Source organism: Cyprinus carpio, chromosome A12, assembly GCF_018340385.1.
Source record: "Cyprinus carpio isolate SPL01 chromosome A12, ASM1834038v1, whole genome shotgun sequence".
In the NCBI taxonomy this organism is placed as follows: Eukaryota; Metazoa; Chordata; class Actinopteri; order Cypriniformes; family Cyprinidae; genus Cyprinus; species Cyprinus carpio.
In genome coordinates this window covers 5,788,202-5,815,087 of record NC_056583.1, presented here as the reverse complement: position 1 = coordinate 5,815,087, position 26,886 = coordinate 5,788,202, and the positions used below count along the sequence as shown (strand labels likewise).

The 26,886-nt window shown below is 35.6% G+C and overlaps 2 protein-coding genes across 8 annotated transcripts in view; both read left to right on the top strand.

Annotated features, from left to right (window-relative positions):
- Nucleotides 1-1,990: 1,990 nt before the first annotated feature.
- On the top strand, nucleotides 1,991-16,526 carry LOC109053212 (zinc metalloproteinase-disintegrin-like crotastatin). Its single transcript, XM_042767265.1, has 23 exons — nucleotides 1,991-2,148; nucleotides 2,714-2,796; nucleotides 2,946-3,052; nucleotides 3,180-3,258; nucleotides 3,822-3,898; nucleotides 4,030-4,195; nucleotides 4,291-4,353; nucleotides 4,581-4,652; nucleotides 4,752-4,921; nucleotides 5,333-5,414; nucleotides 5,521-5,657; nucleotides 9,634-9,811; nucleotides 9,968-10,057; nucleotides 10,637-10,832; nucleotides 11,655-11,757; nucleotides 11,903-12,071; nucleotides 12,155-12,235; nucleotides 12,347-12,431; nucleotides 12,532-12,655; nucleotides 14,078-14,237; nucleotides 14,628-14,675; nucleotides 15,869-15,943; nucleotides 16,133-16,526. Exons 1-23 carry the CDS (start codon nucleotides 2,097-2,099, stop codon nucleotides 16,187-16,189), a joined length of 2,454 nt encoding a protein of 817 aa, XP_042623199.1. The 5' UTR covers nucleotides 1,991-2,096; the 3' UTR covers nucleotides 16,190-16,526.
- A 1,971-nt stretch (nucleotides 16,527-18,497) lies between these two features.
- The window catches only part of LOC109052661 (exocyst complex component 6), a 48,327-nt gene continuing 39,938 nt past the window's right edge, over nucleotides 18,498-26,886 (top strand). For 4 of the 7 annotated variants that reach the window (XM_042767262.1, XM_042767261.1, XM_042767258.1 and 1 more), the window contains exon 1: nucleotides 18,498-18,663. In XM_042767262.1, the coding sequence (XP_042623196.1) occupies nucleotides 18,512-18,663 (152 nt within the window). In that variant the 5' untranslated portion in view covers nucleotides 18,498-18,511. Of the gene's footprint in view, nucleotides 18,664-19,597; nucleotides 19,776-26,886 lie in introns of those variants that run through there. The other 3 variants (XM_042767263.1, XM_042767264.1, XM_042767260.1) reach the window with 2 other exon arrangements.

Here is a 26,886-nt window from a genome sequence, read left to right as displayed (position 1 = left end):
AAAATCTCTGTACTGTTTAGCCTATGTGTTGTAGCCCATTAAAGAAAACATTTGGTTTCATATTTGTTTAAATATTATAGGCTTAATGTATTTTTTTTTTTTTATTTAATCAATGTTTATTATGAAAGTGAGCATGCAGCATGAGAAAGATATGATACATCATGAGCCAATAGAGACATGGAGTGGGTAAGACATGATTTTGACCACTTTATTGAGTTTTGTTTTGTAGAAAGACTCTGTTTAAAAGATTTTCGTTTTGTATAAATTGTATCTTAATTTTGATCAATATTTTATCAACCCATTGCCTGTATTTAATAAACAAGCAAATATATTAGCAGACAATGTAATAAGGTGCCGGCACATCACTTGTATTGCACGTGAACTGGAGGGCGCAGAAACTCAGCTTGTGCCTCACAGACAGTTTTGAGAAATATAGGCTATCTATTATAGAAAGCTTAAAAATGTCTACTTTTAAACGAAAATATTCAAAACGAAAATAAATAGGCTACTCTCTGAATATGTAGGCCTAATCCATATGAAATGTGCATTTCTCTCTGGCGTTCATGGCGAGTCCGCATCGTCTTTCCAGCGACACAGAAAACACCATTTTATTAATAAACAATTAAATGTCTCCTTGCTATTTTTGACAAATTCATAATCATTTCTTCAGCCGGTTCTTTGTGGCAAAATTATGGATGCGGTCGTGCGCTTGAGAGCGGCTAGTAAACGCCCATTATACTGACGGAAGACAATTATTCTGACGGTGACGGAAGCATTCCTGAGGAGGCTAGGTTAGTCTTTTATCAACGAAATATTAAAATAATTAATCATTAGTTTATATCTTATACACTATATCTTAATCCCACATTAAACACATTGTTATGTCTGTTTTTTTTTTTTTTTTTTTTTTTTCACGTTTTTAAGTACAAAAACACTATAATACACAACCCCCCACCAGCCTGTGCTGATGCTATGACGGGGGGGGGGCTGCAGCCCCCGCAGCACCCCCCTTCCCGCGCCATTGGCTGAGGATGTATAATATAATTATTATATTATATCACTGAAACAGAAAATGCAGCCTAAGTGCAATCATGTCATTAATTAAACATTATATGCGTTAAAATGTGTTTAACCTCCATTAGGGACATTTATTTTTAAAGAAAGAAAGAAAGAACTATTATGTCATGAAGGATATTTGGGTTTATTTGAACATCCATTTCAGTATTGCAGCAGTAAATTCTGGAAAATACTAAGCGCTGAAAATTACTGTCCAGTTCTAAATGTATAAATATTGTATTTAAAAACACTCTTTATGCATTAGTTATACAATATACATCGGTTACACAGTAATTAGAAATTGTATGAAATTAACGAACTCTAAAGCTATAAATGTTAAACACACGCTTTAATACGTAACGTGTTTCCTGTAAGGTTATGAGTCATTGCCGTTACGGGATATGCTGTCATCGTAAGTAGCAAACACAGCTCTGGCTCTGTTCATGCAGGGGCTCTCGGAAGGAGGCCCAGATCACCGAATGCTCCATTGAGCAACATTCAAATCTTATGTCGTGATTTGCACACAAAAAACTCAAATATTTTAATTTTGTAAGTTTCAAAGATTGGAACCTAACACACAAAAAATTAAAATTCACCTCAGTTGCCTGTAGAAAATAACAATAATAATAATAAAAATAAACTTAACTTTGTAATCACAAACGAATGTGATTGGTTCGCCAAGAGCAGCGCTGAGAAAAGTACTAGCTACCACGTGACAACGTCGTCGCGGATCTGTTTCAGCAGGGGTATGGACAACAATTTACAACTACATAATAACACTGAGAAACAGCATATTGTCCTAGAATTTAAAAATCAGCAGATAAATTTGTCAAATTACGAGAATGATTATTTCGATCCCTCGTGACGTCTCTAAGCACCGCCCCTTTCATAATTTGGTTCCATGCTTTTGGTCATTCTACGTGTTTATTCTGTTTTTGCGTTTGTCCGATTAAAGAGAAAAATGCGTCCCACTTGGGCGGAACTCAAGTTTATCTTTCGGCATGTAGTTCTCCAGATATGAAACATAACGCACAGTAATAATGCCGTGCTCTGCCTTCACAGCTCATGTACTTTGCTGTCTTTGTCTTTGGGGTATGTATGATATTCCTTTATGTAAAAATATGTTTTATTCCTTAATGCATGTGATTATAAAGCATATTTGCGCTCAAAGATTAAACCGGTCGCTTTTGTCTATATTATGAATTTATTTATATTTATTTACATTCCTGCGAATAGGATACTCATAGAACAGTATATAGTAATGGAGGAATTTTTTCTGTCCTTAAGTTAATTTTATAGAAAATTGTATTTTTAATATTTGTAACTTTTTATTGTGTCCCTTTAATTGCATTTACTTATTGTTTTTCCTAATTTTAAATGTAGAAAACTGTTTAATATACAAAAATTTTCGTACTTAAGGAAAAATATCATGCACTTTTTCAAACATGTATAGAACATATATTCAGTAAATTTTTGATATTTTTGTGCTGCAGAGAGTTTGAAGATCAGAAATGTTTTAAGGTAATTTAGGGCCAGTAAAGTTTACCCTAGTTAGGCTTATGCAACCTATTTATTTTTGTAGAATGCTGTTAACTTTTGTGGGTGGTGCGGATAGTGCATTTATGAAATATAAAAATATCTTTTGATTCTTCATCAGGATGTGTGGCAGAGAGTATGCGTACATTACCTCATGTAGAGCAATTTGATGTGGTGAGACCTAAAAGACAAAGCATCAGAAAGGTACCTCCATTTACAACCTGGATCTTACGGTTACAGCAACAAGATATGCTTGAATAAAACCTTTTTTATTTTATTTTTTTAGTTTTAGGATAAAAGCAACCAAAGGGTTGTGCTGTTTATGTGTGGATTAACATATCAATCCTCTGCAGGTACAGTCTGATAAAAGTCCAAAAAGCCATGAGACGTATCCTGATAGACTCACATATAAATTATTCTTTGGAGGGAAAGATCACCTGATTCATTTGGAAAAGAACAGGTGAGTGTTGCAATTGGGTGTGTCATTTTTCAAAGTCTTTTCTGTACATTTCATTTTGATGTTTAATCGTATGAGATAAACCATTGTACTCTTAAGTAGTCCTAAATCAATATTGACTGTGATTTAGGCAACTCATAGGACATAATTACTCTGAAATATATTATCAAGATGATGGACTGATTGTGAGCAGGAATCCAATTTTAAAGGTAACTTAAATTTTACTGTAATTTAACAATAACTATGATCAGAACAGCATACTAGCATATGTCCCATTCTATTCCTGCAGTATATAGCACATCTATACAGTCAAACCAAAATTTATTCAGACACCTCATTAACATTTCACACATTATCACAGTTTATTCGCTATAGTTTAGAAAATGTCAGATAACACTTAAGCAAAACATGCTCAGGTCAAAGTGTCTGAATAATCTTTGGTCTCAAATTTTTATCAATTTTACTGGTAGTAAAGGAGAATTTTTGGGTATAATATACACAGTTTACTTTATTTTGCTATCTTCACTTACATAAATGAACTATAGTGTCCTGCACCCACATGTAAAAAAAAAACAAAAAAACAAATTATATCTGGTGTCTGAATAATTTTTGGTTTGACTGTATATCGCATATATTGTGCAGTTCCTGCTAGTATTCTATTCTGAACAATTAAGTCATGTCAGACTGACTGAAGTTCCCTTATTTAAGCTAGATATAATATCATCAGTTAAGCACAGAAAATAAAAATCAATTAATTTTGTATCATTTGTAGGACAACTGCTACTATCATGGCCATATTCAGGATTTGGAAGATTCCTCAGTCAGTGTGGGAATCTGCTCTGGAATCAGGTTCGAGACAATGGCATGCTCCTTTTACATCAAGATGTTTTTCATACATTTCCTAATGGAAATGCACAAGCATTAAAGGCCATGTTTGTACGTATGTTCTTGAGCAGCAGCATTATGTCTTCTGTCCATAGAGGTTTTGTTAGAGTGAAACAGCAAGTATACCTGATCGAGCCCCTGACCAACCACAGTGATGGGGACCACGCACTTTATAAGCATGAACATCTGAGGTGGAAGAGAAGCAACACCATTTATGACCATGAAGCACCAGTGGCTGTCCCCTTGAAGTCCAGCAGATGGGTAATAACATCTTCCATCACAATTCTAGCATCACAAGTGTTCTGCACATGTAAGAAATTATGCATACAATTTAAATCATTCATATATCCTCTTAGAAAACAAAGCGATTTCACACTCCAAGATTTGTGGAATTGTTTCTTGTGGTGGATAACACTGAGGTAAGAATTTAAGCTTTCACAAGCTTGTCAACTGTTATGGTGATACCAATATCTAGAGATTAATAAATTGCTGATAGACCATAATACAATGTCAAGTCAATGAGATTTATATATATATATAATATGTTTGACCCATGTCATCATAGTGGGGCCAATACTATTGGTCAATACATAAAGCCAAAAACAACATTTTCCAAACAAATGATTGCTATATTTTTCTCTTATAGTACACAAACTATGGGTCTAACATGGACATAATCAGAGCCAGGATGCTCGAGGTTGCAAATCATGTTGACAAGGTATACATATATTTTGATTTTATAGAGTTAAACCTACAAATATGTGAAAATTAGTTAATAAATGTCATAAGGACAGTGAACACTTTATTCTTTGCTCAGTTGTATCGACCCCTTAATATCCGGGTTATGCTGGTGGGGCTTGAGGTTTGGACGAAACAGGACCAAATTTTGGTCAGTTTGATTTCTGATGACACTCTCAGTCGGTTTATTGAGTGGAGAAAGAGCAATCTGCTTAAAAGAGTCAAGCATGACAACGCTCAGTTTGTGACGTGAGTATGACCTAGTTACCCATTTACCCTGCTGGATGACTAAGACCTTCACTTCGCAATAACATAGAAGATGCTAGTGTACTGTAATAACACTTTAACACTTAATTTGTTATCATTAGTTAACTGATAATTTGTAATACCTTTTTTTAAATATTTTAAAAAAGACTTTTGTGTCTGTTAACATTAGTTCATGCACTGTGAACTAACTGGAGCGATGAATAATTGTATTTTTATAAACTAATATTAACAAAGAATAATAAACGCGGTAAAAATATTTTTCTCGTTGGTTTTATTTGATTGTTAACCAATGCAGTAACTAATGCAACAATATTGTAAAGTGTTAAAAATATATCTTTACGTTAGTATACTACTATTGAACCTTTTATTTTTTACTGATTGTTTTTCTTCCAGTGGAATTGATTTTTTGGGTGACACAGTTGGGCTGGCAAACAAATTTGCAATGTGTGCTGAAAGCTCAGCGGGAGTCAATCAGGTATTCATTATCTATATTAGTGATGATTTTCTGGTAACAAGTGATCTTGTATAGTTGAATAATAAAGATTCTTTGTTATAATTGCGTAAATGTTGTTATTGTTCAGGATCATAATCAGAACTCACTGGGCCTGGCATCCACGATTGCTCATGAGATGGGTCATAACATGGGCATGTCCCATGATGAAGATCACTGCAAGTGTGGCTCATACAATTCCATCTGTATCATGACAGAGCGTGTGGGGTAAGCAGTTTTTGTGTAATGTTATACTATGTTTTCAGTGTGCTGTTAATTTTTGCTTTGGTCAGAAGTGAGATCTGTCTGTCTTTACTCCCTATGCAATGATCATCAAGAATGCCTTAGCAATGACTCATAACACCTTAGCAACCACATAATAGTATACTAGCAACAACCTACAATGCGCATGCAACCACTAAGCATACACTTGTGAAAAAGAAGTACACTTTGGCAGGCGCGCAGATGGCACTAGATGGCAGATGGCACCCCCCCCAAATTCATAGTGACCCGATCCGTCCCCCTCACTGTCTCAATGAAAGGCTCTATTGGTAAACAGAGGATTAATCAGGGTTCCCGCTATGTACATTAGTCTAAGTGGTGGCGAGTCTAGCAACCTTGCCCGCCGTTCCTTAAACATGTACTAAGCGATTTTCTAAACACGCTTTTGACCGCAGTGTCTGACAAAGTCCCAAAACACACTTGTAGCCAATCAGCGGTAAGGGGGCGTGTCTTGATAGCGTGAAGAGAGCACTCAATTTGAGTGCACAGGATGCATATTACATTACATTTACATTTAGTCATTTAGCAGATGTGTTTATTCAAAATTAGCATATTAGCAGATCGACTGTAGATTGAGAGAGATGGCAGATAAAAAAGAGGAAAATATCAGAGAAACAAAACATTAAAAAGACGGGTTACAATGAGGCAAGAGGTAGGACCCGCGTAAATATCGGAGCAGCTTTCCAATGATGGAGAGAATCTCAAGGAGTGGGAAGGGCTCGAATCGGACGCCAAGGTTGCTTTGTTTATTTTTGATAGGTGAGTAACGTTGATTTTGCTTTGTTTCACAAAACTTGTCCATGTTGGCTTTTGTTTGAATATGCTTGTGTGTCATCTTCACTTGTTTCCACGATCGTCGTTGCCATGGTTGCGTATGTACGTGTGGGGCTGAGATTTCAAAACAGGGGCGAGGTAGCACGGTGGCCGAGAGAGCTCAGCACGCTGCAACTTCACAAAACACATTCAAATAGAAAAAGCACCTGCAAATTAAGAAAACATCTTCATCAGTTTGACAGCACACATGCTGCAAATACTCGCAACACAACGAAATACAAAAACAAGCTGCAAATGCTCACAACACAAACAAATACAGAAATAAACTGCAAATATTCAACACAAACAAAATTACCCCAAGAAAACGAAAAATTTACTTTTTAATTTTTTTGGCGTATTTATTACCATTTGTATAACCACAGTTGTAAAAATACCATGGTTAAACTATGGTTAGAGTAGTAAATCCATGGTTAATTTGTGCATGATTACAGAAAGCATTTTTTGTTTGACGTTTCGACGTTTACGTTCTCTTGTGTGTGTATGTGCTACGACTCCTGACCCCGGGGTCCTATGAGGAGCTGGTAGCTGCCTCAGTTGGGCCTGTGATCATATACAGGTGCATCTCAAAAAAAATTGAATATCATGGAAAAGTTCTTTATTTTTTGTAATTTAATTTAAAAAAAGCTAACTTTCTTATATTCTAGATTCATTGCACACAAACTGAAATATTTCAAGAGTTTTTTTGTTTTAATTCTGATGGTTACAACTTGCAGTTTAGAAAAAATAAAAATTCAGTATCTCAAAAAATTATATTTTCTCAAAGATCAATCAAAAAAAAGATTTACAAAACAGAAATGTTCAAGATCTCCAAAGCAGGTTTAATTATGCACTCGAAACTTGGTTGGAGCTCCTTTTGCATGAATGACTGCTTCAGTGCGGCTAGCATGGAGGTGATCAGCCTGTGGCGAGGCTTAATTGAAACCCAAGCCCATTTTACATCGACATCCATCTCCATCTCATCTTTATTCATATTCAAATTATACTAACCCACATATTCACAATAACCCACAGATCATCTGTGAGGTTCAGCACATTTGAGTTGGCTGGCCAATCAAGCACAGTAATGTCATGGTCATCAATCCACTTGGAAGTGGTTTTGGCACTGTGGGCAGGTGCTAAAGTCCTGCTGCAACATGAAATCAGCGTCTCCATAAAGCTTGTCAGCAGATGGAAGCATAAAGTGCTCCAAAATCTCCTGGTAGACGGCTGCATTGACTTTGGACTTGATAAAACACAATGAACCAACACCAGCAGACGTCACGGCACCCCAACTCATCACTGACTTCAGAAACTTCACACTGGACTTTGGATTATGTCCCTCTCCAGTGCGCCAGACTTTGATTTCCAAATGAAATGCTAAATTTACTTTCATCTGAAAAGAAGTCTGTGGACCTCTGAGCAACAGTCCAGTTCTTTTTCTCCTTACCCCAGATCAAATGCTTCTGACGTATTTCTGGTTCAGGAGTGGCTTGGTTCTAGGAATGTGACAGCTGTAGCTCATTTCCTGAAGACGTCCGAGTGTGGTGACTCTTGATGCACTGACTCTGGCTTCAGTCCACTCCTTGTGAAGCTCTCCCAAGTTCTTGAATCGGCTTTTCCTAACAATCTTCCCAAGGCTGTGGTCATCCCTGTTGCTTGTGCACCTTTTCCTACCACACTTTTTCCTTCCAGTCAACTTTCTATGAATTTATTTTGATACAGCACTCTGTGAACAGCCAGCCCTTTCAGCAACCTTGTGGAGGGTGTCGATGAACATCTTCTGGACAACTGTCAAGTCAGTAGTCTTTCCCATAATTGTGGTTAAATGTTCTAAACTATACCCAAAAGGTACCAAGTATTTATACTCAAAATTAATCAAACTAATCAAGCTCAAATGGAATATGCAAATTTTTTGAGATACTGAATTTTTCATTTTCCTAAGCTGTAAGTCGTAACCATCAGAATTAAAGAAGAAAAAAAGCTTTTTTGAATTAAATTACAAAAAATAAAGACCTTTTCTATGATATTCTAATTTTTTGAGATGCACCTATACTATCATCTATGACTGAGCTGGGGATTTTTCTGGACTGAAAAAATTTGACTGCTGGACAGCTTGGTCCCCCCCAGTTAAAAAATCCTATCTGCGCCCCTGCACTTTAGCACACTTTTAAGATAATGTTTTTACATCTTCTTCTGTACTTCTATAAAGCATGACATAAGGTTATTAAAAGATAATGACACATTTATATGAGAACATAATGGTAAATATACTTTAAATAATTTTTTTATTTGACATTACAAAGTGCACGTTTTTAAAATATACCTACTGTGTTAAGAAACACATCTCTATTAGTACACTTAAGTGGCCATCTCATTAATATTATAATATCTGCAAGTGCATTTAAAAAAAAATATATACATATATATATACTTTTAAGATTTGAAGAACTCTACAAGTGCACATTCAATATATTCAAGCACACTACTTCACAAGCATAGTAAGACATGTGCGTGAAACTCTTTAAACCTTTAAACTTCACTGTGTTGAAAACACAATGTGAGCCTTCTGTAGCAGTTAGATCATAGTGAAAAATGACAACATTGGAGTACACTACACAACTTTTAAAATCTGAACAGATTTTAAAACGCTAGGCATCATACACTTACCGACTTTGTAAATAGTCACAAAGGAAAAATTGGCCATCGTACACTAAACGCCTGAGCATCATACACTGCCAGACTTTAAAGTCGTTCCAAACCAACCAACCCAACACAGAAACATGCGCCTTGTTGCTGGGAGATGTGTGACAAATGGAAGAAAAATATCAAACCTGTTTGATATCCTCCGACTGGATTCAAAGTCTGAAGCTAAAAAATCAGAGTCTATAACTATCATACACTATGTGATTTTCTATGAAATCTTTCAAATCAAATCTGCATACTGGCTTTGACTTTCGGCAACTAGCGTCACCTTCTCCAAACTGAAAATCGGGGCATAAATCTGGGCGGAAATCGTGTATTGTATTCCAGTCTTAAGTGGACTGCTCTGCCTAGTAGCAGTTTAAAGCTTGCACTGTCCGGAAATATGACAAATTCTTTGTCTGTCTAGCACACAGTTCCCGGAGCAGTTTAGTGACTGTAGTCTGGAGCAGCTGAGCGTGTTTCTAGACAACGCTAACCCCAGCTGCCTGCTGGACACCCCCAGCTCATCCAGACTGTACTCTGGCTCTGTTTGTGGTAATGCCTTCCTGGACCCTGGAGAGCAGTGTGACTGTGGAACAGCGGAGGTACTGCACACACATCCTGTGTCTGTAGTGACTCAGTCTAGCCCAGATGATCCTTTTTAATGACATTATTAATGCATTAATGTAGGTTCATCTTTGACTCAATCTGATGTCTCATTGATGACTGTGATTTACCGTCTTGTGCTTTTGTGTACTGTGGAATGTGAAAATCCATGCTGTGATCCCGTGACCTGCAGGCTCACTGAAGGCTCACAATGTGCTCACGGAGACTGCTGTGAGAATTGCCAGGTAATGAACATAAATGATTGTGTGTCTTTCATTTCACTGTCAAGCATTGTGGGTCAAATTACTGTGAGGGGTGGAATACTCTGTGCTCCAACTAGAAAAGTACTTTCCCCACACCTTTTTTTTTTTTAAGAAAATGGCACTATGAACATATGTTTTAGAATATATCTTTATTGAAAGGAATAGTTAACCCAAAAATTTGATTTCTCTCAATTAAGTCAGTTATTGATAGAGAAGCACCGTTGGGATTTGAACCCAGGTTCTGTAAATCAGACTGGACTGCTACTGTTGACCCTTTTTTATTGTTGTTTGTTTGTCCATCCCATGGAAGAGCAAGATCATCATAGGTTCCACTGAGTTTTGAACCTTGAATCTTATTTTTACAAGACACACACTTGAACCAACTGAGCCCCAGTGCCAAATGTTATTCATCTTGAATGGAAGGGTGACGCAGAAGAGCAAAAAATCAAGGAAGGCTTTAAAACAGTTGTTGAAGAGCTTATAAGAGTTTGCAAATGTCACGCAAGACTCTTTTCTAAATGTATTTTGTTGTTATTTACAGCTTCTCTTTTTTCATGCCAGATAAAAGATGCTGAAAGTGTGTGTCGAGCATCTGTAAATGAGTGTGACGTCCCAGAGTACTGCACAGGGCAGTCAGAGCAGTGCCCAGAGAATGATTTTAAGATGAATGGCATACCTTGCAGCTCTGGCCAGGGTTACTGTTATAATGGCCAATGCCCCACTCACCTCCAGCACTGTCAAAGACTTTGGGGAACAGGTAAGCCTGAGTTTATTGTCCAAAAGTCCAAAATCTCTCCATCATCTATGACTTTATGTCTTTTAGCAGATGTGTTACAAGACAGTTCAGAAGCACAGTCAGGGTTCATATCTGTGTTGTAGGGTTGGAAGTGCATTAAAATATTATGCACTACATCACTGCATTGCAAAAAAAAAATGCTTTATTAGTTTAGTTATGAACCTTGCAGCCTGAATTAGATGTGATGACAGAAAGATTGATTACAACGAGCCATTACTAAATCTCCAAAAATACTCAAAAACACTCCAAACTTATGAGTTATTGTTCATCGATCATGCTTATTGAATTGTTAAGAGTGGGTGTTGAATCAATTACTGAACCAGTGATATTGTCTGAACAAGTACCATTGTCTTAATTTAACATTTATTTAAATATATATTAAGGACAAGTTATTCTTAAAGTACTAAAATAACTGTTAATAGAATTGTTAAGGCTACCAGACCATTAAAGTGATGTCTTCCCCCCCAAACTAAAAATGATGTCATCATTAACTCACCCTCACCCACTGTTTGGTAGCCAACATTCTTGAAGTTTGGAACGGTATGCGAGTGAGTAGAGGATAACATCATTTACTTTTTTAGGTGAAACTGGAATCTGAACAAGTATTATTAAACTCCCTGTGATTCCCTACAGCCCAACTATTTTACTAAAACACCAGTTCATTCATTTTCACAAGCTGGGTTGATTTGCTCTACCTTGATATTTCAGTATCCTGCTCTGCATAATGACTCATATCAACACAGTACTGATATCTGCTTCAATGTTGTGTGATCATTTTCCTAGGTGCCAAAAAGGGTACTGATGCATGCTTTTCTCTAAACACGTTTGGAAAAAATGATTCTCACTGTGGAAAGACCAAAAATGGATACAGAGCCTGTAAAAAAGAGTATGACATCTTATTCATTTTCTAAGTCAAAACAACACACAGAACAACTTTTTCCAGCATCAATATTTGTCATAGCACCCTTTTTTTAAACTTATCTAAAACATCAAACATAGATTACAATAAATGTGCTTTTTTTCTTATATAGAAACATGTTTTGTGGTAAGATATTTTGCGATGGAGGAAGCGAATACCCCATTACTGGTCAGAAAGCTGTTTTACGAACACTTCGGGGACATTGCAACGTAGCTGGGGACCAATCAGAAGATGACGTCCTCAGCATGGTTCCTACTGGCACAAAATGTGAACACAATAAGGTGAGCATGTAAGAATGGTATTTAGACTGTGATGGCAGGACTTGTAGGCAAAAATATGAAATCTCTGTTTTATGTTTCAATAGGTTTGCTTTGATTATATGTGCCAAGACCTGAGGGTTTACGGTAATAATGAAGACTGCTCACTGCAATGCAATGGTAGAGGGGTGAGATTAAAGCTCCATTTCACTGAAACCAATAGGAGAATGTATTATAATTCCAAACTTAAAAAGCTTTTAAAAGGATTTAAATAAAAAAAAATTGTCTTATTTTTGCAGGTTTGCAATCATAAAAAACAATGCCACTGTGAGCCTGGTTGGGCACCTCCTAACTGTGAAGTCAGATATTCTGAATTGCCATCTGGTAATCAAACGCACTGTTCTTTTCTGAAAAGCATGTTTAAATGTAGTATCTGTAGTAATGTACCATTTTGACAAATTTTACTCGTTTCTAATTTTTTAAGGACCATCAAAGATCATTGGCATCTCAGTAGCAGTAGGAATTGCTCTACTTGTACTTGTACTACTTGTACTATGTGCAGTCTTGCGTTATCGTAAACGAAGAAAAGCCATCGTCAGCCGCAAGACGTGAGTTGTTTGATTTGATGTGCTTCGCGAAATTTATCATACCCATACCAAGTGAACATTTTGCAACCAGGAATATTTTTATTGGCCATAAAATCCTTTTGCATAATTTTTCTTTAAAAATTATTATTATTATGATAAAAACTTTTTAACAACTGGCTAGCTGTCCAGGTTTTTTTTTCTTGTCTCTGCCTGAGACTCTGGGATAGGCTCCAGCATCCCCATGATCCTACAGACAAGTGGTTCGGAGAATGAATGGAATTTTGACCGTGGGATAATTAGGTTTTTTTCTTTGCATGTTTAAAACAATCAGCGCAGCTCATATATGAGTTCATCAGATGTGCTGGTGATAAAAAGGGGAAGACTCAGCATGATTTTGTTCCTCAAATAGTGTGTGTGTGTGTGTGTGTGTGTTTTATTATTATTGTTAATTTTCAAAATAGTGCTTCACTACATAGTTATGGAGAACTCTATGATTTTCTGAAGAAACAAAAACTTTTTTTTGCATCTTAGAAAAATGGTAAATGATGTTGACAGACCTTGAAATCTTCATCTAATTTGACTTTTTTCAAAAGTACTATTTATGCTTTGTGTGTAAAACTCTTAATGAAGGAAAATGTATCTTTTAAAGGCATACTCCACCCCAAAATTAAAATTTTGTCATTAATCACTTACCCCCATGTCGTTCCAAACCCGTAAAAGCTCAGTTCGTCTTCGGAACACAATTTCTAAAATATTTTGGATGAAAACCGGGAGGCCTGTGACTGTCCCATAGACTGCCAAATAAATAACAGTGTCAAGGTCCATAAAAGGTATGAAAGTCATTGTCAGAATACTCCATCTGCCATCAGACGCCACAAGGATGCACTGTTTATTTAGCTTTGATTTGAAAGAAAACAGCGCATCCTTGTGGTGCGGATGATACAGAAGAGCATACGCAGCATATAGTGATATGGAGAGACACAGAGGAGACTGTTGACAAGGAATTGTTGAATAAAGTCATTATTTTTGTTTACTTCGCTTACAAAAAGTGTTCCTGTCGCTTCATATAACCCAGATTGCATGTCTGATGGCAGATGGAGTATTCTGACGATGACTTTCATTCCTTTTATAGACCTTGACACTGTTATTTATTTGGCAGTCTATGGGACAGTCACGGTTTTCATCCAAAATATCTTAAATTGTGTTCCAAAGACGAACTGAGCTTTTACAGGTTTGGAAAGACATGGAGGTAAGTGATTAATGACAAAATTTTAACTTTGGGGTGGAGTATTCCTTTAAAAAGGTGCCATGTTGCGTTGCTTCCATCCAGCCGATTTCCTGTAAATGTCTTGCGAATTTGTTGTTCAGAAGGTGTGGGTAGCTGTGAGTAATGTAATTATAGTAGTCTGTCCGTTCATGTCATGTCTGTGTGCTCGTTTACAGAAAAACTCCATCTTCAGGGCAGTTGAGCCTTCTTTATGAGAACAACAGTGACAAAAAGGACCGCCCTGAGATCAGCCAGCCCATATTCATGGGGACCACTGTGACTCGACCCTGCACCCCTCTAACGGCTAGATTGGGCCCGCCCCGTCCTGCTCCCCCAGTTAGTAGAACCTTTAGTATGATGGAGCCTGTTTATTATCATCTTAACGTTAATAACTCTTTTAGGGTCAAATTTATATTGCGTAGCCATATTTTGGATTTGTCCATAAAGTCTGGTCCACATTGCAGCTTATTCTGGTTAGAAACGCCCTCTAGATGAACAGAGACCAACATGTAATGCTCCCAGGCACAGTTTGTACATGCCATTTAGGGCTGGGAAAATCTAAACTGATTCATACAATAATAATAGACTAGCGTGTGACCAAAAATGTGAGTGGACCTGGAATGGAATTTCTGTCTGTCCAAAAGTTTTAAGTACTAATTATTTCTTGAACAAGTTGAATGTAAGTTCTGATCATGGATATCTGGTTTATCACTATTCTGCTTGCAGGCTCCAAAAAAGTTGCCATCACAATCGCAGCAGACTATAGTTAAACAGGTAAGATCAACTACTGATACCAGAAATGCATACATTACATGCATACATAAAATACATTTTATGATATTTAAAATATTTTACCCAATAATGAAAATTCTGACATTTTTTTTCTCACCCTTGTCATTTTAAACATGTTTGACTTTGTCTTCCGTTGAACACAAAAGGAGATGTTTCTGTTGCTGTTCTGCAGACTGTCAACCCATATGGCAAAATAATACATTTCCAGATATACAACAAATTGCAAAAAATATTTCTAAAATAAATGTTTATATATATATATATATATATATATATATATATATATATATATATGTATATATATATATATATATATACACAAATATATATTTATTTATTTATTTTTTATTTTTTATATTTGCTAAAAAAAAATTTGTCCAAAATGTATTTTTTAATATATTTGAGCTTTTTGAAGGTTCTCCTTAAAAAAAACATGCACTATAAATGTATCATAAGAAAAAAGATCACAATTAGATTAGTACTTATTAGAGTAACCATGCTATTTCCAAACTGTTGAAATCATGACTGTAATACTTGAGTGATTTTATGTTAAGTATTATTGTAGGGAATTTGTACTTTACTCAAGTAATATTGAAACTGAATACTCTTGTTCAGTTTACATTTTCAAAGAAAGAGAATACTACTTTTTACCTTTTTTCTTTTAGTTGAAGTACACTGCACATATTTTGCAGGTCATCTTGGGTCAAGTTCATCCAGATCATTAGTTGAGTCATCTGTGGCTTCCTGTTGATTACCACTGAAAATGATTTCACTCATCCGCTAGTTTCTAAAAGCTTGTATCTTTGGTTTGATACTGTGACTTCGGTAGCACTTTATTTTACAGTCCTGTTCCTCATGTACATACTATGTACTTATTATAGTAATTACAATAACTATGTAATAACTAGGTACTAACCCTGAACCTACCCCTAAACCTAATCCTACCCCATGAAGTTACCTTGTATTACCTGAACTTTCTTAGATAAATACATTGTAAGTACACTATAAGTACATGTAAGTACACGTACTGTAAAATAAAGTGCAACCGTGACTTAAATAGACACAGTATCCAACCTATTTCAGTAGGATATAATTTTTGGAAAAGAGCCGATAACGTGTAAGTAGTTTCATTGTGTTTATGCACATTCTCTCAGCTCGAGTCTGTGTAATTGTAGGTAATCAAGCTGACTCCACCTCCTGTTCCTCCAGTCAAACCATCTTTAGCAACAGGATCCTGGAGTACAGATCGAGTTAGTAACTTACACTTACTCTTATAGTGATTGTATTATTATGTATGCTTACATATAACACAGTTTATCTTGTAATGTTAATGTGCTGCTTCATATGTGAGCAGCCCAAATGCTTCCATATCAATAAAGCTACACTATAAGAAATCTTACGTTCACCTTTTGGTAAACTGTAGACTTTTCACATTGTAGGTCACAGGAGATACAGTGAAGGTTGTGTTAAGACCACCCACCATTCCAAGAAGATGACCAGATGTGAAATCATCATGTGACTCATTTAAACAAATTACAGTCCTTCTTGTTCACTTGTATAGTGTGGGAGTGGCTGAATCACAAAGTGCTTTTTAAACAATGCTTTAACACACACACACACACACACACTGTTGTGCTTGGCCTCACGTAAGAGCTGGTTTTTGTCTTTTAAAGTAGTGTTTATATAATATATTGTACATGTTAAACATTTGAACCTGTGGTTGGAAAATAATCAACAGGCCAAAATGCTTTATACTCTATAATTAATTTAATTTAACAGTATTGTGATGATGTGAATGTATTTCATTTGAAATAAAGTTGTTGTTTAAACATTTTGAATTTTCTGACCTCCCTTAATTTTTAAATGACAAATGGAATCATTAGCAATCTAATGTCACATACAGAATATTAGTAATAAATGAATCTCATAAAATAAAGATGTCAATTATATTTCAGCGTCATTTATTAATAAAGTCAATTTGCTGAATTGGAAGTTTGACTAAACAAAGTTTTACAGCCTTTCTGTTTCAAATGTTCATTTTTAATTCAATGTGAAACTTGCAGTTTTAATTATTTGTAAAGTTTACTAGCAATTTCATATCAGGCATTATTGTCAAATATGAATCAGAAAATGGCCCTTTAGTTATAAGTTAAAAAGGAAAGCTTTAAGTAGTTTTTAAAAAGTATTTTTAGTTAAATATTATTATAATGATGATAATTACATCTAGTTTATATTTGCTAACAAATGCTTTTTAATAAACTATGAATATTATGATTTGAGGAGAGAGAAAAACAGGCTATACTGTATGGTTAAACTCCACCTCCACCACTAAAGCAAAGCCAGAAATGTTTGACTGGTTTTTACCCATAATGCCCTCACCCCCTGCTCCACAACTCCTGAGCAGCCCAGATTAGATTGCTCTTGTCTGATCCTGTATTTAGTTCTAAATTTTCCCAAACCTTTATGACGGGCCATACGCTGACTCACCTTTTTTTGATTCTTTCTGATGTGTGGCTCAGTGACTCATTGTGATTCACAGGTGCAGCTGTTTAATTATCCCGTGGGTGAGGATGGAAATACATCCTGGGCTCTTGTGAGAGGATAAAGTGATACACTGGTCTATGCTTGTCTTGATATTGTGGTTAGATACCTGACATCTGAGTAAAAGAAAACATTTTTGACGTTCATAAAACAGAAGTGTACAATATTCTAAGAAAAAACTGGTGTAAACAAACAACAATGGTTACGTCACAGCCTTGTCCTCATACATGTAAGAAGTCATGTAATTCAGCCGTTGTCTAACACAAGATTTCATCACGGAAATTGACTCAATTATTTTTTCTTAAATGTTTGTTCTGCTTCTATTAATTTTTTTTATTTTTTTATTCTTTCTGAAAAAACTGTCCTGGATTCCACATAAATATTAAGCATCACAGTTTTTAAAAGTATTGCTAATAATAAGAAATACTTCTTGAGCAGCGGATTTCTGAAGGATAATGTGACACTAAAGACTGGAGACCGGATGAAAATTCATCCACAGCATTCACAGGAATTAATTACATTTAAAATATATTTAAATTAAAAAGAGTTATTTTAAATTGTAATAATATTTCACAGTATTACTGTTTTTCAAATAGAAAAACGGTTGCAAACTGATAATAAAAACAAGACAAAACAGGTCAGTTAAATTGCTTTTAAAGACAAGTTACACATAAGGAAACGCAAACCTTTATTTTTTTGTAAAAAAAACAAAAACGTTCATCTCGTTGTTTCCTGTAAGTTAGGGCACAACCTCTTGTTGTTTTGAAGCAGAGAGGAAACCGCTTGTTAGTGCTTGGTAACAACTCTTCATCAGTTTGCAAACAGAACAGTGTTTTGTAATCTGTGTAATTTGTAAGATAATTCCTCTTACATGTAATCAAACTGTTGATGTTATGGCGTAAATCTTTTTTTTTTCTCGGTTGAGTTCTTCTTTTGTTCACTTTTCATGAGCAATGTCCAAGTGCAAGACATGCTTTACGGTTTGAGGTTATTCTTACAAATCATTTGTATAAATGAACTTATCATAAAGCATTTTTACAATATCACACTAATTTCTGAGTCTTTTACAGTGACTCAGGTACCATAAAATTCAGATCCTGGTCCAGTAGTGTGGTAAATCTCGAAGCACAATTGGGAAATATTTAACAGGACAGCACTTAAGTCTGTTTTGTTGGATTCAAAGTACTAGAGATCACAAGGTCTGTCCCTTTTTCTTAGCTGCAGTTTTCTGCTGACTGTAGTATATGAGTATGTCCTGCTGGAAGCACGATTCTTCCATGCAGTCTAACACAGACATGTACGACAGCAGCAGCAGCAGTCCCAAGATTCCCAAAAGTCCCCAAGAAGAGGACAAAGAAGAAGGAAAGGTGTATGGGAAAGTTTTTGCTGAACTGGAGTCAGTAGACCTGCCCCTAGGAACGACTTTAAGGTAGAATGACTGTTACGTGTTCTAAAATAATAGTGTTTTTGATGGATGCTTTAATCATGTGTTATTTCCCCACAATTATATGTATACAGTAGGCCTATTTCTTATGCAAATAGCAAAAAGATCAAAGTAGTAATTATTTTAATTTTCACAATCTGTGAATATACTGTACACAATAAAAAAAAGAAAAAAGTATGAGTAATAAAAATGATTCCATGTTTACTGGTATAGTGTATATCAGGGCCGCCGGACAGGGGGTAATACTGAAGAACTGAGTAACAGGGGCCCATGGCGAGGGGGGGGGGCCCATAGCAAATTCAGTGCACAGGGCCCAGAATTCCTGGTGTATCTACAGGCATATTTTAATAGCCCATATATTAATAGAAGATATAATAGCAATACTGAGAATTCAAATTGACTGTTTTCACTCAGCTAAACTATGGATTTTAATGAATACTGCCTAAAATGACATCAGTGACATCACTGAACAATAACCCCATGAATTACAGCAAGCATTAAATAAAAATAATAACACTTGAAACAACAGATCACTCTGGGCCTTCTGTGTCAATTCTTTTTATCCCAGAGCTCCGATTAGAATTTTCCCACTTTCAAATAAAACCAATATTTAAATCTAAAACATTAATAAAGTGTCCACAAATTCCTAATGAACAAATAGACACAAAAACCGACACAAAATTACATAATTTTACGACTGACTCAATTTTACAAGTGTTGATATTCAGATAATAACCTAATACAAAACAGCCGTTCATCAAATGTGTGAGATTTTTTTCCATCTAAAGTCAAGAGAAAATACGCTTGCGGACTTTCCTATAATATTCTACTTATTTTAGCCCCCCTGCATAGTCCCTAGCTCACTGACAGAGTCCCAAAACAGTGACCTGCAAACCCCGCGAGCTGCCGGACTGCTGCAGCGACACCTATCGGTGGACTCGAGTTACTGCGTCTCCGTCGGCATTGTCACAAATGAACACTGTGACGCTTAGAGCCAACATGGCGGAGAGCGAGAGCTTGGAGACTGTCACCGAACATGAGCGAATATTACAGGAGATCGAGAGCACGGACACCGCGTGCGTGGGGCCGACGCTACGGTGAGAGATGAGCATCACCTGCTCTTATTTACCCTTCAGATGGCGATGTGATGTTTTCCCCTGTCCGATGGATGGAAAGCAGGCCTTTGTTTGCTAAAGATGCAGCTCATCGCTGACAAGTCTATCATATAAAGTGCTGCTCGAGTCGATGTGAATTGGTGTTTTTCCATATTAATTCTTTAAATGATCGCTGCTTGCTGATCTCAATAATGACACAGGCTCAATAATCATTCACCGAGTACGACTGGGGGATGTTATGTGTGGATTATTTGTAATAATTTGCTAAGCATCTGTCTGCCTGTGTTAATAAAATAAGATGTAAACATCTGAGCTGGAGCTGCACAGGCCCAGTGACGGTCTCACTGCGTTATGAATATGATGGAGATGTCGACAGGTGGAAAGCTCCGGGCTAAATAGCTTTAGTTTTGCCAAATGGACACGTCTCTGTCAGATTCAGTTCTTCTGTATACACTTCATTTCCTTTTCCCAACACATTTCAGCTGCGGAAGAATGAAAGCTGACAAAATATGAGTGGGTGTGGCGTTATTAAACGAGTCTGGGTTGAGCCGGACATTAATATTCCGCTCTGAGCTCAGGTTTATCTCCTCATCTGATCTGTGTTTGAGTAATTTCAGTAGAAAAAATCTTGATGGCATTCACAATTTTTTTTTGATGATTTCAGCACAGTTGCATTTCATCATGCGTTTCATATTTCAGTAGAAATCATGATTTCATGATAGTGATCTTTATTCCAGAAAAGATTTGCTGTCTTTGGCTTTATTATTTCTGATTAAATCATGATTTTGGGTAGCACTCGGTCATGTCCTGTCACCAGATCTTTCGCAGTATGATTTCTTATAAAATCATTATTTTGCTAGCGCATATCTGCATATTTGGCTTCATGATTTCTGATCAAATCATAATTTTGGTAGCACTTAACTACGTCCCATTATGCGGTCTCTGGGTTTATAATTTCTGATCAAATTCATGATTTCGGTAGCGATTATTAGCTGTTTCCAGTCATCTTTGGCTTCATGATTTCTAATCAAATGATCATTTTGGTAGTGCTCAGCTGCATCCCACCCAGAGGATTTAGTTGCACTCAAATACATACTATGCATGACATCTTTGGTTTTATGATTTCTGGTGAAATCATGATTTCAGTAGCACCCAGCTGTGTCACGTAGAGAGATATCTGGCTTTTTGTTTTATGATGAAGTCATGAGTTTTGTAGCGGTAAGCTACACCCCATCATGACATATTTAGCTTTATGACTTCTGATGAAATCATGATCACGTTTCTGATGAATGATTTCTTTAGCACTTAACTGTGTCATGACATCTTTGGCTTCATTATTTCTGATCGGTTCCTGATGTCTTTGGCTTTATGATTTCTGATAAAATAATTTCAGTAGCGCTCAGCTGCATCCCATTATGATATCTGTGGCTTGAGTTTTATTTTATTAGAATTTGTGATTTTGTGAATCATGATCTCAGTAGAGCTCAGCTGCATTAATTATAAGGTTTTTGGCTTGATTATTACAGTAGAATTCATGATTTCAGCAGAACTCAACTGACATCTGATGTGTCATCTGAATCTTAATATAAATGTAAATAATGTAACAATAGTGAGCAATTAATTCATTTAGGCGTGAACCAAACCAGCTTTTGATAAAGTCCCGGAAAGGAGGTTTTCGGTACATGCAAATTTCAACATTCCAGAGCATGCAACATATCCTGAGGCCACACGTTCTGTGATGACAGTCACGCTGATTGTTACAGATATGACAGCTTTTCTCATTCCACAGATTTCAGATATGTTACCTAGCACACATGACTTGTTGTTTACATACAGTAATGACAGCAAGTCTTTGAAGGAAAGGCTCACATGTTTTTTACAGTTCTATCTTGTAAGCTGAAAGGTGTGCAGGGAAAGTGCTTCATCATGCAGTCTGCTTTTCCATTTGGGCTGCAGTATTAATAACTTAAGGGATTTTGATGCAACGCAACCTTTGGTGATTTCCCAGGACACTTTTGATTTAGCTGACTGATTCAGAATCATATTACATTGAAATTAAACCTTCATTATTTTTAATTTCATGACTCTAAAATGGTGTGTCCATCAAGTAAAAAGTAATATAAAAACATTTTATAACATAGTGTGCATAACCATTACTTAAACATTATTTGACCATTATAACCATAAGCATTATTTAAAAATAAAAAGTATATAAAAGACAAGTTTTCAAACCAAATTTGCAAGGGGAAAAATACTTTTTAAACATATAATGAATATTTGAACCATATTTATGATGAGGATTCTTGAGTTCATTCCGATTGACAGCCTGCACCTTACCACGTCTATTTTATAGTTTTAATATAAATTAAATTAAAGTTCACCCTATATATTTTCTAAACGCATATTTTTTTATATGTAACAAAATGAATTTTAATGCAGAAATATAGCTATACAGACCAAAGAACTTCTTGCTAGAAAGCATTCTGAGGCTACGTTTACACGACAACGATGTAGTCAAAAATTAAAGGTTTTTCCCTTGTGTTTTTAAAAAGTTTCAGATATACACAACAACATTTTCAAAACGATTTGTGTTTACACATATCCACGGAAACGGCCAAAAATGCTGTATTACATATGCCAGGCCAGTAGTTGGCGCTGTCACCTTGTTAGTAAACAGCACCTGTAGGGAAGTGACGATTATATGTTGTATATGATGCGTTTCGGCTGTTGGTTGTAATATTGGTGAAGTAAATCCACACTTAGCAGTAGGGATTTCTTATCACGATTATAGTGACCAAAATTATCATGGTTATCAGTATTATCACGGTATTGTTAAAATGTGCTGGAGATGTTAAAAAAGTACCGACACATAAATCACTTCACCAAGATTTATATTTAAAAATCAACAAACAACAAATAAAATGACTTTTTGTTTGCATAATCACTAAAACAATAACATTAGCAATGATCTCCAGGTTTTAAATGACAACTTGACTGATAACAGTTTAATTGCATGTTGGGATATCTAATGTAAATGTTGTAATAAAGCTTTGAAAACATTTAATAAAAAGGTAAACCTCACATTTCAGCCTTTAAATAAAGAGAAGATATGTCAAAATGATAATTGCTTAATAAATGATTATATGTATTTAATCTGCTTCATAAATAAATCAACTTATATGAACTGTTTAAATGTGTAGAATCCACATAAGCTTGTTTTTCCATCAACCAGTCAAAATTTACAGCAGGGCATGCAAATTCAGTCCGTTTCTGGCCAGACGGAAGCTGCACACAGACTGAATGTAAATATAAGTCTGGGTAAATCCACTCTCTGACAGCAGGTGGCGCTTATGGAAAAACTGAATTACAGCTGTTTCCCGTAACCTCCGTTGACAAAACAGCATTGTAATTTAAAGAAGAAACCAGTCCTTAATTAATATAGAAAAGCACTAAAAGTTTTTTCAGTTAGAGTGTTTTCATCTTGTTTATTTTCATATAAAAATGCCATGCAGTTGCATCAAACAATGGTATAAACATCATTTAATGTAAATTGTGATAATCGCAATTACAGTTTCAAGGGAATAATTGACAATTATGCTTTTTGTCATAATCGTGCAGCCCTAGTAGCCTTTGACTTCCACAGTATCTTCTTTTGTGTTCAGCTGAAGAAAGACCGAATGAAATGACTGCATTTTTCTCTTGACTGAATCTTTTTGATTCCTTAAACGGCTTTATGAAAACATTTCACATTTAGATGATTTTTTTGGCTTTCTGCAAAAACCCTAGTATAAACCTTATTTCCTGAGCCTATGTACTTAAGTGTAAACACAGTGATTAAGCTCATGTTACAGTAGGGTGTAGTTTGGGTTCATTTACTGCCCTGTGGTGGTAGTTATAGACGTATGTAGATGTATAATGATCTGTGTTTTGTGTTTGAGCTGTAAGAGGAGAGGCTTGACTTTTACTTGCTCCGTTTCCTTCAGTACCTCCTGGCTGTTCTCCGGAACTTGCTGCTCTTTGGTCTGTTGAATTCAATAACAGGAAGTAGGAAACTCATTGTGCACATGGCCCTGCTGATAGTAGTTCTGTGTGCATGTGTGCAGATTCACGGAAAGGATATCCCATTATGGGGTGTAATGTGACCTTGTGAAATGCAGTGGAAGTGGGTACTGGTTTTAGAAAGCTTTTTGTGTTTTTTTCAGTAGAAATTGGCCCTCAGCATTTTCCATCAGGGTGACAGGAAAGGGCCTGTTAATCTAACAGCCTATCACACAGCAGAAATAAACATGACAGCAGTCAGTCAGTGCATGTTGCTAATGAAACTGCATGTTTTGCATGCCTCTGTATGAATGACTGCCACGGTTTTGTATATTAACTCGAACACACGCAATGCTCACTGTGTTTTCAGCGTCTGCTGCCGTCTCACTATATGGGGACATGAACATAAATTTTTTCAAACATGTTTTAATTTGTACAGTTTTGTTGCGCATCTTATTTGACAAAAAATAAACTTTTAGTATTTTGAAAATTGTCACATTCAGGGCTTGAAAACGAAAAAAAAAATCAATCGGTTCACTCCGAGCAGAATCGATATTTTAACGTTTCTGTTCCTGCCTTCCTCTGATATTATTACCATTCCGAAACCGGTTCGGGTGGTAGAAATTAGAGGTCGACCGATATATAAACAAAACAAAAAAAATCCATGAACACTTTAAAGACATTCAAGTATTTTTAAGATATTTAAAAATGTTTGCTGCATTGTTAAAAAAAAAAAAATACACTTGTATAAGATCGCGTTTTGAGAGTGAAAAAAAACATAAGTTGCGGCTCACGTCACATTTTATTAGCCCTATTACATTCCGAAATAATGAAGGCTAAAATACCTGTAGGCTAAAGCAAAATGTTTACAAACATTATAAAAACAGTTATTTCTCTCCGAAACAAATCCTCTGAAGTTTAGTCTATAAAAACATCAATCCAAAAACAAATTAATTTAAGGTGAAGCTGATGCCTACCTCTCTCATTCGGCACAAATCCAAATGTTTCCATATTCCCGACGTATCTGGATGCTAAAATATTATTTATTATACAGTGTTTGTACTTTCATCGACATAAAACATCATCCTTCACGTCGGCTTTATCAGCACAGTGAGGCACGGTGACGCAACAAATTTTGTACAACGGAGCAGTGTAACTTTTTGTTTGTTTCTTTAACTGTATTTTATTTTGATAATGAACAGGCTTCAATATAGCAAAATTATGTTGTGTGTGCGCGTAAGGCATCAGCGCAATGGTCATACCAACACTGGCTGGTTAGCTATACAGAAGCAAGACATTATTCAAAGCTGTCAAGCTTTTGCAAAATAAAGAAAACTACTCTGCTGTTTCGTTTTCCTTTCCGAAAACTTTGGAACGTGTCACAATGAACCGTAATTTAGCACATTTTTTCTTTCGTTTCATTAATATGTCAATATGATTTAAGTGAAATATATATATAGTTTTTCTGTTTTCTCCATTCACAGAAGCGCTGCGGGTGCGTGTGATCTGTTGAATTCATCTTACACTATCCTCAGATAAACTCTAAGTACTATGATGAGTTCACAGCTGAGCGGACATTTCACTCGTTGGCTTCAGTGTCACATTTGCATAGTAGCCTACTACTGGAATTCGTGATTGGTTAACAGCAAATTTCAAATATTAAATGGAACGATAAAATAAAGTTATTAACCGGTTAATGGCCATTTCAAATATTTGATTCTGTTCGGAACTATAAAATTTGATTTCATTTCTGTTTGTGGTTCTGTTCCTGTCAAAATTTCATTTGTTTCCGGTTTTCGTTTTCGTTCCTTAAACCGGTTCAGAGCCCTGGTAACATTTATATTTATTACAGTTTAAATGATTAATTAATGTTTTTTAATATATATTAAATAATTTCATTAGAAATAATTTTTGTGTTAAATTTATATTCAATAATTTATTATATTTATCATGTATGTTTTATATATATATATATATATATATATATATATATATATATATATATATATATATATATATATATATATATATATATATATTTAACAGAATTTTAGGGAAAATTTTAATTTTAAAAGTATGCCACTCTGTGGAGTTCAATTGTGAACATACAAGTTATGTTTACTTTGATTCTCAAGGGCTAAAAACATGTGGTTATCATTTCCTTCCCCATTAAGGGTAAATGAATATCGTGATAAATTAGCAACTACCCTGAAAGCCAAGATGTGAATTACTGATGAAAATTGTTCGTTAAAATTGTTGTTTTCTATTTCATCATTGATAATGAAGACTTGATGAAAAGGGCATAATTATATTTAAAACAATTATACTTGAAACATGCTGCTGGTATAGAGTGTAAAAGTTTAACAATAACTAATAAACCTTTAATGACAGACCTACTGTGAGATATCAAGTTGTTAATTATATATATATATATATGCATTTATTGAAACCATTTTTTCATTCTTTCTTGCAACGCCAAGGTCTTGGCTTCGATTCCTAAGGATTCCATATATGTATTCATTCCCCTTTTTGTGGACTTATTCTTTGTAATTCTAATAGATTCTAATTCGATTCTTGGAAATATTTTGTGAATTTCAAATTTAGTTTCCCAGCCCTTCTAGGGTTCACTCAGAACATCACAACAATCATATCACAATGTGGTAAAAATTACTCAGAACTAGCATCAGCGTCATTCACAGTCTAGACCTTGATGTTGTGTTGCCAGTGGCAACCTGGATTTCATCCGAACCTTCTGCTCGGCATCTGAAAGAGAGAGAGCCAGCTGGCGGTTTCACTAGCAGTGAGCCATCCAAGACTTTGCTACTCTGTTATTAGTAATATCTTTATTTGTATGCTGGTTGAGATTGTTTAATATGAATTTCATGCTAATTGCTGTGACTGTTCAGAAGTAGTTTAACAGCAACTTCTGCCTTTGAGCTGCTTTTTCAGGCTCATGCTTATGCTCATGTCGTGGAGAGACACATTTATCCAGTCTGAATGAATCTATGAGTTTGAATAAATGTTTAAAATAAATCTCCAGTTTATTATTTTCATC

What these genes read in the sequence shown, in the direction of transcription:
- LOC109053212 (XM_042767265.1), top strand. Translation starts at nt 2,097, where the DNA reads ATGCCGTGCTCTGCCTTCACAGCTCATGTACTTTGCTGTCTTTGTCTT. An exon ending in ATTCATTTGGAAAAGAACAG is followed by an intron (nt 3,053 to 3,179) that starts GTGAGTGTTGCA and finishes ACTGTGATTTAG; the next exon opens with GCAACTCATAGGACATAATT. An exon ending in GTGACTGTGGAACAGCGGAG is followed by an intron (nt 9,812 to 9,967) that starts GTACTGCACACA and finishes TTGTGTACTGTG; the next exon opens with GAATGTGAAAATCCATGCTG.